Here is a 13,172-nt window from a genome sequence, read left to right on the forward strand (position 1 = left end):
AAGAAGCAACTTAAGTCCTGTGATTTAGATTTGAACACAGCACATTAAATGGGATTGTGGAACAAAACAACCTCCACTGCTTGTGAACAGAAATTCCATTGTTTTATAACCATTCACAATTGTATTCAAAGGGGGTCAAAGATGGATGATATGGATATAGAAACATAGCTGACCAGGAACCTGAGTGTTGAACACATCAGCTAGCTCTCCGGCACTGGCATCCCTCATCTTGAAAAACATGAATGCAAAATCTTCAATGCATACACTTCAGTTGACCTTTTTAATGCTCAAGTAACATAGGAGCCATGGGTGCCTTGATGTTACCAACCACTCTATTTGAGCTGTTCCAGATCAGCAAGAAGGTTATAAAAAAGGTCATAAAATATGAATATGAATTAAAAATGAATTTTATTTTCTTCCATCCCTTATTATCGCCCCAGTCATATTTCCCAGCTGTTATGTGTTGTTTTCTCTTGATTTAGATACAGGGAATGCTTAAACTCTGCCCAATGACTATCCTACAGCCAATAGTAAGAGATCACATCACTTTAAACAGATATTATGGAAAATAAAATCAGAAAATGCTGGATAAACTCAATAGGTCTGGCAGCGTATATGGAGAGAGAAACGGAGTTAACAATTTGAGTCCAGAATGTGGAACGGTCATATGGACTAGAAACATTCGGTATTAGGAGATCGTATGGACTTAAAACATTCAGTTTTAGATGCAAGGAAACTTAGATGCGTTTCCCTCATACTTAGTGTATGCTAGCGTAAAGTGTGATGTTACCTATGCAAATGATCACGCACGCAATCTTAAAATAAATCCTATTACACCAGGGTAAGACACCCGGTCAGCTGCTGTCAGCCAGCTTTCTCCAGCACATTCTTTAGAAACATGCAACAGCTACCCCCAGTGGCAGATCATGGGTACTGCACAAATCAATGTTATTTAAAACTTTTTTTTCTTTTTGAAGTCCTGTATGTATTTATATTGCCTTTCAATATGAACAGCGACAGCATGAAGTCTCTCAAGAATTGATTCAATGCACAGAAAGAAACTTTTTTTTTTACAACCGACACGGAAGGCAAAATTTTTGCTCATTAGACTGCTTGCCTGAAAACAATGTATCTCAGAAACTAACTGATGGATTTCAACAAAGCTTGGTGCAGACATAGGCCGTGGCCTAAGAAAGGAGGATTAGTTTTTGTCAAAGATGCAGATCTGGAGCCTGGATTTTTTTTTTTAAAGATTAAGTTTACACCAGGAGTTGAGTCGAATTGACTTTATTTTGAAGAATGTTGCTGATTGTTTTAGAATGTTGTGGATTGTCTCAGTGTTGAGGTTTAATTGGTCACAGCTGTCACAATGCGAGCAGAGTTTTCAGAACAGAATGCTGGATGTGGATTGGTCTGGTGAGACACAAGCTCTAGTTACACATCATCAAACAGGCAGGCAAAAGCCTCAAGGTAGAGCTGCATAATTGTAATAATATTGAGTCTACACAGGTGTCGGAGGTATGCGCTCTACTGAGTGCTCTCTTCATTTGTTTAAGAAAGCAATTCTATTTTCCTTCTTCTTACACACTAGTTCACCAATTTCAAAATCTACACTGAAGAATGTAGGAAATAGGAGCAAGAGTAGGCCATTTAGTTATTCAAGTATCCTCTGCTATACATTACAATCATGACTGATCTTCTACTTAAATTTAATTTGTCTACTCTATCCCAAACTCCCTTAGTATGCACTAAATCAATTGCTCTGTCTTGAAATGTTCCAACGATTGAGTAGCCACAACCTTCTCGGGTAGAGAACTCGAAAGACGAAAAACTCTTTCAGTGTCGATGTTTCTCCTCATTCCAGTCTTAAATGGCAGACCCCTTATTCTGAAAAGAGTCACCCACTACTTCTGGACATCTCAGCCAGGGGAAACATCCTTCAAATATCTATCCCATCAAGGCACTTCATATATTTCAATATGATCACCTCTCGTTCTTCTAAAATGCAAATGTGACCCTTCTATTCAAGAAGAAAGGGAGGCATAAAACAGGAAACTAAAGGCCATTTAGTTTGGCATCTGTCATGAGGAAGGTGCTAGAATCGATCATTAAGAAGATTATGACTGGGTACTTGGAAAATCTCATGGTAATCGGGAAGAGTCAGTATGGTTTTGTAAAAGGGAAGTATGTTTAACCTGTCGGAGTTCTTTGATGGAGCAACATGCGCTGTAAATAAAGGGGAATTTGTAGATGTACTGTACTTGAGTTTCAAGAAGGCATTTGATAAGGTGCCACAAAGATTATTGTAGAAAATAAAAGCTCTGAGCGGCACGTTGGCGGTGGTTAGCACTCCTGCCTCAAAGCACCGAGGGCCTCGGGTCACTGTCCGTGTGGAGTTTGCACATTCTCCCCGTGCCTGCGTGGATCTCACCCCCACAACCCAAAGATGTGTAGGGCAGGTGGATTTGGCCACGCAAATTGTGTCTTAATTCGAAAAAAAAATTGGGTACTCTCTTAAGTTTAAAAAAAAAGAAAAGCTCATTGTGTAGGGGTTTGACATTTTAGCATGGATAAAATGAATGAATGAATGAATGAAAATGGCTTGTCACAAGTAGGCTTCAAATGAAGTTACTATGAAAAGCCCCTGTGGTTGGTTTGGAGAAAACAGAAACTATGTATAAATTATTTTTTTATTTCTGATTGGCAGGTTGTGATGTGTGGAGTCCTGCAGGGGTCTCAACTTTTTACAATTTATATCAATGACTTAGATGAGGGGAGCTAAATTTGCAGATGACGCAAAGATAGGTAGGAAAGTATGGTGTGAGGAGGGCATAAGGAAATTGCAGATGATTATAGATAGGTGAAGTGAGTAGACAAAACTCTGGCAGATGGAAGTATAATATGGGAAAATGGGAAATTGTTCACTTTGGCAGGAAGAATAAAAAAAACAGAGTATTACATGAAGAGGGAGTGACTGCAGAATTCTAAGATGCAGAGAGATCCAGGTGTTGCAGTGCATGAGTCACAAAAAGTTAGAAAGCAGATTTAGCAAGTAATTAAGAAGGCTAATGGAATGCTATCCTTTATTAAGAGAGGCACTGAACATAAAAGTAAGGCTCTAAGGCTCCGAAGAAGATTCATATGGACTCAAAACGTTAACTGTTTTGCTCTCCACAGATGCTGCCAGACTTGAGGAGTTTTTCCAGTATTTTCTGTTTTTATTTCAGATTCCCAGCATCAGCAGTATTTTGTCTTTATAAAAGTAAAGATGCTACTCTTCAATTATACAGGGCATATGTATATGGGATGTGACCACATCTTGAATACTGTGTACAGTTTTGGTCTCCTTATTTAAGGAAGGATGTAAATGCATTGAAGGCAGTTCAGAGGAGGTTTACTAGATTGATACTTGGAATGAATGGGTTGTCTAATGAGGAAAAATTGGTCAGACTAGGCTGGTTTCCACTGGAATTTAGAAGAAAGAGGAGTGACTTGATTGAAGTATATAAGATCCTGAATGGTCTTGACAAGGTGGACATGGAAAGGATGTTTCTTCTTGTGACTGAGTCATGAACTACGGGCCACTGTTTTAAAATTAGGGGTCACCCTTTTAGCTCAGAGATGAGGATAAATTATTTTCTCTGAGGGTTGTGTGACTTTGGAACTCTCGATCTCAGAAGGCAGGATCATTGAATATTTTTAAGGTGCAGATAGATAGGTTCTTGTGAATCAAAAGTTTTCAGGGTTAGATGGGAATGTGAAATTTGAAACACAAATAGATCAACCATGATCTTAAGTGTCAAAGAGGTCAACAGCACAGAAAAGGCCCTTAGGCCCATTGCATCTGTACCAGTCTAAAAAAAACACCTGTATTCTATTCCCATTTTCCAGTACTTGGCCCATAGCCTTGCAGGCCTTGGCATTGCAAGTGAACATCTAAATACTTCTGAAATGTTAGGCCTCCATCACCCTCTCAGGCAGTGATTTGCTGACTCCCACTACCCTCTGGGTGAAAAGGTTTTTCCTCACATCCCCACTAAGCCTCCTGTCCCTTACCTTAAACCTCATTGAATGGTAGAGCAGGCTCAAGGGGCTAAATGGCCTACTTCTGGCTCCTGTTTTGTATGTTTGTAAATCTAGGGAATATAGTTCCAGTCCGCTCAATCTGTTAAACAGGGCAGTACCACTGTCCTGGAAATCACACTTCACTGCACTCCCTCAAAGACAAGTTGTATATATAACACCAGAATGGTCTACTGAATGTCTTGGGCGATTCTTGGCTCAAGATTGTGCAATTTCTCTTCCACTCAACTCTCCCAAAAGCACATGCATACTTCAGGAAAAACAAAACATGAAATGGATGTTACTCTGCAAACAAATTTCAGGAGGTACACAAAAGATATGTTGGTGATCCATAATTTTCCTTCCTTCCCGGGAAATGTAGCAGGCAGCCATTTGACTTATTCTCTAGAAAGTTAACTTTCACAAGTACTGGAACGAGCAAGAAATCTTTTAACACAGCAAAAGTTTGAGAAGTTTCACACACAATATTAGATATTTATGCCTTGTGAAGGGTATAAAATCTACAGGTCATACCCATCCTCTAGTAGGAGAGAAATTTCTCCACGGTCTATGAATCCAGCAACAGCATCATAGTAGTGAATTCCTAATATTTGCTGCCCCACTCCACTTTTCCAACATTGTGCTATTTAAGTGGCAACTTTACCTTCCGACTCCAGTCTGGAGTGGTGATGTAGTTATAGAATGCAGTAGACACTGAGGTGAAGAGGGTGGGTGGGGGGGGGGGGGGGGGGTTCTGGGTGCCAAGTGATTGGTATCCTCATTGTATTGTCGTTTGTATTTTGATATTGTCAATAACTAAAATATTTGCAGGTTGTGCTTGCTGCTGCTGGTGGCTGCAAATGCCTGGAGGCTGCTGTTGCTGAGAGTTTGTTTGCTTGCTCCTGATTCTCTTCCTTTTCTGTAGCCGGAAAGAAGGACAATCTTCTCTAAGGTACCTGGATCCTGGAACACGAGGCTCAGGGGGACGTACGAGTCCAGAAACCAATCTGGTTTGAAGCCAGAAGATGCTGCACGACCTGGTGCGCAACATTGTTCCAAATGGGCCACCTGCTAACACCATTCAGAAATGTTTTTTGCAGATTGCTGATTCTTTCGTTGCTGGTGCGTTGAGTGCTGCACGTAACTGGCATGTCACCGTGGGTTAGACATGCTGCAGGTCAAGGATGTTCAACTGCACCTTGAGCAGGACCTGGTGCGTGACATTGATCCAAATGAGCAACCTGATGAAGATGTTGGAGAAATGCTTTCGCAGATTGCTGTGATTTTGTTGCTGGTGTGTTGAGTGCTTCATGTAACCAGCACATCACTGCAGTTCAAACACGCTGGAAGTCAAGGATTTCAACTGCACCTCGAGTGCCAGTGGAATATGTGGATGCCAGGATTTTATTTCTGAAGAGTTTGGGACGTGTAGGAGGGCCTGCGGCTCATGGACGGAGTATGGCACTGATACGTGGAACAATCAACAAGTAAAGCATTGATGAACAAATCATTTCTATGACAAAGTTTAGAGCATGATAAAACATCCGCAGGCTTATCCTCCGTTTCTTTTGAGGAAGCTGCGAGGGGTGATACCGTCATATATCCTATGCTTTTAATGTATGGAATGATCTGGGTCTGGACAGTGCGCAGAATACCTTTCACTGTACCTCGGTACACGTGACAATAAACCCAAATCCAACCAGTGTGTTGATTCTTTTTTGTGAAACTGAGCTGAAATAGCTTTGTATTGGTACCAATATGGAACGGTGACGTTTCCTTGTTGATTAATGGTTAGTGTGGACTGTTATGTAGTTAATCTTTTCAAATCTTTGTTAAAAGTGACCGTTTTTTTGCCAAGAAAAATATTACTCAAGTGGCTTCTCGTGGGTACATATGCCGTGTCACGGACAATGATTATTGTGTCACATTTCAATGAAACCTTGAAGCCTGAAAACTTTGGCTGAACTCTAAAAACATCAGCACCATAGATACAGAAGCCAATCAATTAAACACTAAAAAGTTGGGCTTCACCACTGGGGAGATCCTCATGACCATCGGGTAAGAGTGTGGATCAGGGGAAGTCACATGAGCACGGTCTCCCTAATGAGGTCTGGGATCTAGGGACTCCCACTGTGGCCGGGGGTTAATGTGCAGAGTGAGGTTTTCCAGCACAACTGATGCGGTGGATGCACTCTGAGAGAAGGGGGACGCATGGGTGGGGGAGGCCCAAAGTGGAAGCTCTGATTGTCGGTCTGTCTCCTTTTCCAATTCCTTATAGTTATAACAATATGGCTGGGTAAATCAGTCCCACAGAGACTGTTCTCACGGTGTTGGTGGCAGCCCAGGTGGCCAGACATCAGAGAAAGTGGCAGTGTTGACGCAGGCTGGAGGTGGCATCCCATGTGCAAGGGACCTGCTGCACACCTTGAAGACCCGACCGCCCATCAGGCCAAGGATGCACCCGGAAGGGGATACCAGCGGCACCCCAAGGTGTACAGGCATCATTGGTCTTTCAAGGAGATGATGGACAGCATGTGCCACAGAAGACTCCATCTCAAAAAAGAGAGTGTGCAGTACCTGCACCACATCCTCACGGACATGGCATCAAATGAAGGAGTACACAAGCTCGCGGTAGCCATGAAGGTCACCGTAACCCTGAACTTCTATGCAACCGGTTCATTCCAAGGCTCGAGCAGGCCTACCAAGATGCCCGGGCTACAGGATTTTCCACCATTGCCAGGATTCCACAGGTTCAAGGGAAGTTGACAGCATGCATGTCGCCTTGCACGGACTAGGGCATCAGGGAGTGCCCTTCATTAACAGGAAGGGGTTCCACTCCCTGAATGTTCAACTCATGTGTGACCATCACCTCTAGATCATGCACGTCTGTGCATGCTTCCCAGGGAGCGTGCAGGACAGCGGCATCCAAGGACACTCGGAAATCCTGGCGTCTTCGAGGATCACCCCAGGATGGTAGATCGGCTCTTGGAGGATAAGGGTACCTGCTGAAGTCCAGCCTGATGACGGAGTCTAGAGACCAAGGCAGAGATCTGATATAATGAGGCCCATGATGCCACCTGTGCTGTAACTGAGTGAGGCACTGGACTGCTCAAAATGCTCTCCACACCTGGTACAGCAGACAGACAACACGCTGAAAGAGGTGGGACATGTGGCTAAGTCTGAGGAGACGGCGGACCAATAGGTGTTGGAGGACAAGTTCGGGGAAAACCACCAGGCGGACAAGTGGCGGCAAGATTCAAGAATGCTGAGAAGACCAGGGAGGCCCTCATCCTCGCCCAATCCTTATGGATTGAGACTCTGTCCGTCAGCTCACACCTCCACACTCCTTCCTACCCTCCCCCCATCCTCCATTGCTCTCCTTCCCCCAACCTCACCCCCACTTCCTGCCCTTCCCACAGCCGTGAACCCCCCCCCCCCCGGCAAACCCTGTTCGAACCTCCAAGGGTCTGTGTAACATACCCCAAGGTGATGGGCATGTGTCAGCACTATCAGCGAGCGGGTCAACATACAAGCCAGGTAAAGTAAAAGTAAAGTCGACATAGTGCCAGATGACTCGAGACTGTTTTCCACTTTGAGGGGGAGAGCTGATTGGTGGTGATTTAACCTGAGGATCACCACACCTCAAGCAAAGGGCAAAGTTGAGAAGGCGGGCCTTCATAAATAACCTTAGCTGGTACGGGAATTGAACCTGCGCAGTTAGCATCCTCTCACTTATTTATCTCTCATGGTCTGGGTGTCCCCCCAGGATGCACATCAGAGGGGGAGACGGCCTGCGGCTTTCTGCGCCCTGTGGCCTTTGATGCCCTTGGCCAATGTCCTCTGGAGGGCCTGGCCCACATACCAGTGTCTCTGGCATCACCGTGCCACCCTGTTCTGCCTGCTGCCCTTAAGATGCACCAGGGTCAAGCGGGGGGATTGGGAAGAACTGGAGACTGCCGCCGTCTCCTTGGTGGCAGGCCCCGGGTTGGCCTCCAGTGCTTCTTCTCCCTGGGAATCTCCATGGGACAGAGGGGTAGTTGGAGTGAGTTCTAGAGGCCACTGTGTCACCTGGCTCTACTCGTCCTGGCAACTTCCCATTGTCTGTACCATGGTGTCCACACCCTCAACGATCCTACTCAGTGACTGGGCAATGCGCTGAGCCGTGCCGGGGGCACCACCTCTCAAGAGGCTGACGTTGTGCTCCAGGCTTTCCACTGCGGTCGCCACCCTAGCAGGGCTGGCCTTGGTGCCATGCATTGTCGGCATCATCACATGCACCATAGCCTTTGGGACTCTTCCAATCGGCTATGCACCAGCTGGAAAGTCACTGAGATCCCCTCCTGAATCTCACGGCTGTGTCCTATCATCTACTCTGTTCTAGGATAACCTCGTCCAGAGTCTCAGCATCAGACTTGGATTCAGCTGAGACCACCGACTGCTGACTCCCTTAGATGTCTCCACCTAATGTGCATCAACAGCTGTGCAGTGCTCACCAGATTGTGCCCCAGAAGCCTGAACACTAATGTCATCCATCTAGCTGTGTGTCTATGCACTGGTGGAAGGTAGAGATGATAGGTGTGACACATCGATGATGGTCTACTCAGAGCTCTCCCCTGAGGTGGTCTCTGGGTGGCAGAGGGGGAACAACCCTGGATGGCCCAGCCCCATGGATAGAGATCTTGCAAGACAATGGACATGTGTTCAGTGACAAGGAAGGATCATTTTGTCTGACATTAACAACTCACTTGAGACAGGTCATCTGGGTGAAGGAGCAGTGAATCCTCAACTCGCCAACCTTGCTGTCAGTGACTGTTCTCTCCTCGGACAACCCCGCTATTTCAGGGCCAATTCTTCATAGTGGGTAAGGAGTCTAATTTCTGGTACTCCGCTCCCTCCCCCTCCCTTCTTGGCCCTTTCCTGCTTATTATGGGTTATCTTCTTCTGTGGGGACAAAGAGCGGGCATTGTGAGCTGCATGATTAATGGGTCAGGAAATGTCTATAGCAGATGATGTGTGGGCTCGGCAACTGGACATAAAGAGGTTGTGCTGGTGTCTGCCAGGGGGTTCTTTTTGAAAATAAATTTAGAGTGGCGGCAGGCGGAACTGATGCCAGGAGAGAGTTGGTAACTTATCCCTGCAGCTCGTCGGAGGTCATTGGTCTTCTTCTGACATTGTACGACGGTCCTCCTGGTCATGCTGCCCGCATTGACAGCCGCTGCCACTGATACCCAGGTGGCGTTGGTAACCCTGCTGCTGGTCCTCCGATCCCCTGTGGGATGGGTACAGGATGTCCCATCTTGCATTGACGGCGTTGAGAAGCCTGGCCAGGTCGGCAACCCCAAAGCGAGAAGCAGGTCTGTGCGCTGCTATTCTTGTGTATTGACTGGGAGTGAGTGGTGAGGGAGTGATTAAAAGCAGCTTCCCCTGGTTAGTGGCGAGACTCTGAGGCACATGTCTGACGAATCGGATGGCGAGACATCCAGTAATAGCGAGAAGCTCGTGGGGGCTCATTTCCAGCACTAAGTGCTGTTAAATACAGGCCGCTATCTCACCAACGTGGCCGTCGAGATACACCCAATGATTCGTGCCCAAAAGCTCTGTAAGTTTAATCCCAATTTATTCAAGAGTCATGGATTTCATGTTGGATAGAATTTTTGGACGGCATCTCATGATCGATATCATAACTTACATAAACATTTTTTATTGATTATTGCTTCCATCCAGATTTGACTTGTGTTCAGTGGAACATCGAGCGATGTCAAGTGTGAAATTCATCTCGCCAAACATTAATGACAGATGAAAAATCAAACTTGCTACTAGGTGCAATATGTTAATGGTGTCAGAACGTGTCAGTCATTGAAGTACCTGCTTCACATTTGAGAGTTTTCTGACAAGTGTCGGCTAAACATTACCTGCTACAATCATGACGCCATTGGATCTTTACTTGACCGTTCTGACCTGGAGGTGAAGGGTTTGGAACTGCACTTCAAATGCTAATCAGAAAGCTTCCCTGAATGTGATGCAGATAGCAAACTTGTCCAGGTTGTCTTCCCACCCCAATTTAAGTTTTTTAAAATTAAACAGATACCCATTTCCATTTCCATTTCCATGCGTTGAAGGTCTATTTTCGATTTTCAAACAATCTTCCTTCACACAGTGAAGGAATTTTTCCACAGAGAAGTGGAATTATTCCTCAACCATTTCCCTTTCTTTAAAACATATGTTGAAAGAGTATGTCACATCATGATAGCTTGGCAAAAGGTTTCACTCTCTCTCGGTATCAATTAGATTAATGAAATTACTGCCTTACTTTCCTTAAAGGGATGAGAAGCAAGGACCACTGATCATCTTACCAAGCATCTCCATTTTCAACTGACTGAGTTCCAGACAACAAATCATGGAGCAAAGTTAGCTTTGTCCACTCCCACAACAGCAAGTGTCAGTGCAAAACCCATACCCACTGAAGCACAGAACACTACTAGACAATTAGCACCAAGAAATTCCTAACCTTCTCTAGTCAATGTTGTCGCAGCAACACTCAACTTTTCTCATGCTTCTTTGCCCACTCGCCATTTAAATTCTCTGCTTACCCCTAGCTGTGAAGTTCGCCGGGTGTTTACCCCTGCAAGCTGTGGCATGTTTGCCCCACTGGACGGCGGTTCTTCTGCTGCTGGCTCCAGTTTCACCTCCTCCACATCTGTGGTTGGAGTCTCCGGGTTGACATCGACACCAGGCTGACTAGCACTGCGCTCATCCACCTGTTCACGCCTTTTCTTTCTCTTCTCTAAGTTCTCAAATACCTGCATGATGGCCTCCATCTTCCGCTGCTCCCGCGACTGTGAACAATGAGCGTCAAAGAAAACAAAAAAACATAAACAGACCACTCAGAGGATCAAAATCTTACCCTCAACAACTTATTTCTTCTCATACCTCTCCATGGGCAAATATACTGTTCAGTTCCTACGGGTCAAACCATTTGTCTTTAGGTTCCATCATAAGCATCCTAGATTACTGCTACAATACTTAGCATTCTTTCTACTTTCCTGTCATCTATCACTATGCCAATATATTTCTCTAGATCAATGCTAGTTTATTGTGGCTGCAACAAAAACAAAGTACCCTCAAAGAAGGTAAAAATCTTGCCTTCCCCTCCAAACCTGAAACAGCATGCACACCCACCGAACTGCTGGATTTATTTTGTTGAGCTGACTTAAAAGAATTTCAGACTTCAACCCGTAGCACTGTGCTGATTCAGAAATTCGACAAACTCTCCAAAGAGTAAAAGCACCCGCTTCTTTCCATGCAGGTCCTCAAGAGGTAAATGCGCCATTTCCGTCGACACCGGCACTCCCAAGTGGCAAGCGCGTTGTGTTCCTTCAACACTGGCGCTCCCAGGTGGCAAGCCCACTGTGTTCTCTCTCCATGCTAGCACCCTCAGCTGGTTAAATTCTCCATCCGGATCAAATTCTCAATACTTCCAAGATTTTAAGAGATACAAGATTATGCTGGAGTTTGGATTCTGGGCTCATGGGCTCATTTTTGGATTTTGCAACATAGATGAGCTCTTGAGATCTTGATGAGCTCTCTTGGATCTATCATATTTCAATTCATCAAAAATCACACATTTCTCACTCGACATGTACAGTAAAGGTTACAAGCATAAGAGTGTACAATCAGAAAATTTTTATTAAGGTGGTGTGGGGGGGGGGGGTCGGAGTGGTTTTAGGGTCAAGTGTGGAAAGACCATGCCAAAAAGAATGGTTTTCAAATAGGCATTTCTAATTAGACTAGTTACAATCCTAACTTAATATATGGGGAATAAATTGGCTGTTGATAGTATCTTAAAAATGAAAAAATGAAAATCGCTTATTGTCACGAGTAGGCTTCAATGAAGTTACTGTGAAAAGCCTCTAGTCGCCATATTCCGACACCTGTCCGGGGAGGCTGGTACGGGAATCGAACCGTGCTGCTGGCCTGCTTGGTCTGCTTTAAAAGCCAGCGATTAGCCCTGTGAGCTAAACCAGCCCCAAAAGCTGTACTATTCAAAAGATATCAACTAAACCACAAACTGGGACTCTTGTGCATTACACCCTTCTGCACGCTTCCACTTATCTACTTAAGATATGTAGTTTGAATCTCGTGTTGGTACTACAACGTGCAACATTATAGGACTGCCATACGACCAAGAGAAATATTTGTTCTGAGTTTTCATGGCATAAATGACACAAGAGTATTTGGATTTTGTTTATTGTCATGTGTACCAAGGTACTTTGAAAAGTATTTTTCTTCGAGCAGCTCAACAGATCATTAAGTACATGAAAATAAAGGGAAATAAAAGAAAATACATAATAGGGCAACACAAGGTATACACAATGTAACCACATAACACCGGCATTGGGTGAAGCATACAAGGCTGTAGTGTTAATGAGGTCAGTCCATAAGAGGGCCGTTTAGGAGTCTGGTAACAACAGGGAAGAAGCTGTTTTTGAGTCTGTTTGTGCGTGTTCTCAGACATCTGTATCTCTTGCCCGATGGAAGAAGTTGGAAGAGTGAGTAAGCCAGGTGGGAGAGGTTTTTGATTATGCTGCCCGCTTTCCCCAGGCAGCGGGAGGTGTAGATGGAGTCAATGGATGGGAGGCAGGTTTGTGTGATGGATAGACTGGGCTGTGTTCACAACTCTCTGAAGTTTCTTGTGGTCTTGGGCTGAACAGTCGCCATACCAGGCTGTGATGCAGCCAGATAGGATGCTTTCTATGGTGCATCTGTAAAAGTTGGTAAGAGTTAATGTGAACATGCCGAATTTCCTGAGTTTCCTGAAGAAGTATAGGCGCTGTTGTGCTTTCTTGGTGGTAGCGTCAACGTGAATGGACCAGGACAGATTTTTGGGGATGTGTACCCCTCAGAATTTGAAACTGCTAATCATCTTCACCTCGTCCCCGTTGATGCTGACAGGGGTGTGTACAGTACTTTGCTTTCTGAAGTCAATGACCAGCTCTTTAGTTTGGCTGGCATTGAGATAGATTGTTGTCACTGCACCACTCCACTAGGTTCTCAATCTCTCTCCTATATTCAGACTCGTCGTTATTCGAGATCCGGCCCACTATGGTTGT

At 44.9% G+C, this 13,172-nt stretch overlaps 1 protein-coding gene across 19 annotated transcripts in view; it reads right to left on the reverse strand.

The window, feature by feature from the left end:
* Positions 1-13,172, reverse strand: part of setd5 (SET domain containing 5) — a 208,767-nt gene that overhangs the window by 52,192 nt on the left and 143,403 nt on the right. For 18 of the 19 annotated variants that reach the window (XM_038812431.1, XM_038812429.1, XM_038812423.1 and 15 more), the window contains one exon: positions 10,653-10,898. The exons of the other annotated variant lie outside the window; for it this stretch is intronic. In XM_038812431.1, coding sequence (XP_038668359.1) covers positions 10,653-10,898 — 246 coding nt within the window. The remainder of the gene's footprint in view (positions 1-10,652; positions 10,899-13,172) is intronic. 19 annotated transcript variants of the gene reach the window in all.

This window comes from Scyliorhinus canicula, chromosome 11 (genome assembly GCF_902713615.1).
Source record: "Scyliorhinus canicula chromosome 11, sScyCan1.1, whole genome shotgun sequence".
In the NCBI taxonomy this organism is placed as follows: Eukaryota; Metazoa; Chordata; class Chondrichthyes; order Carcharhiniformes; family Scyliorhinidae; genus Scyliorhinus; species Scyliorhinus canicula.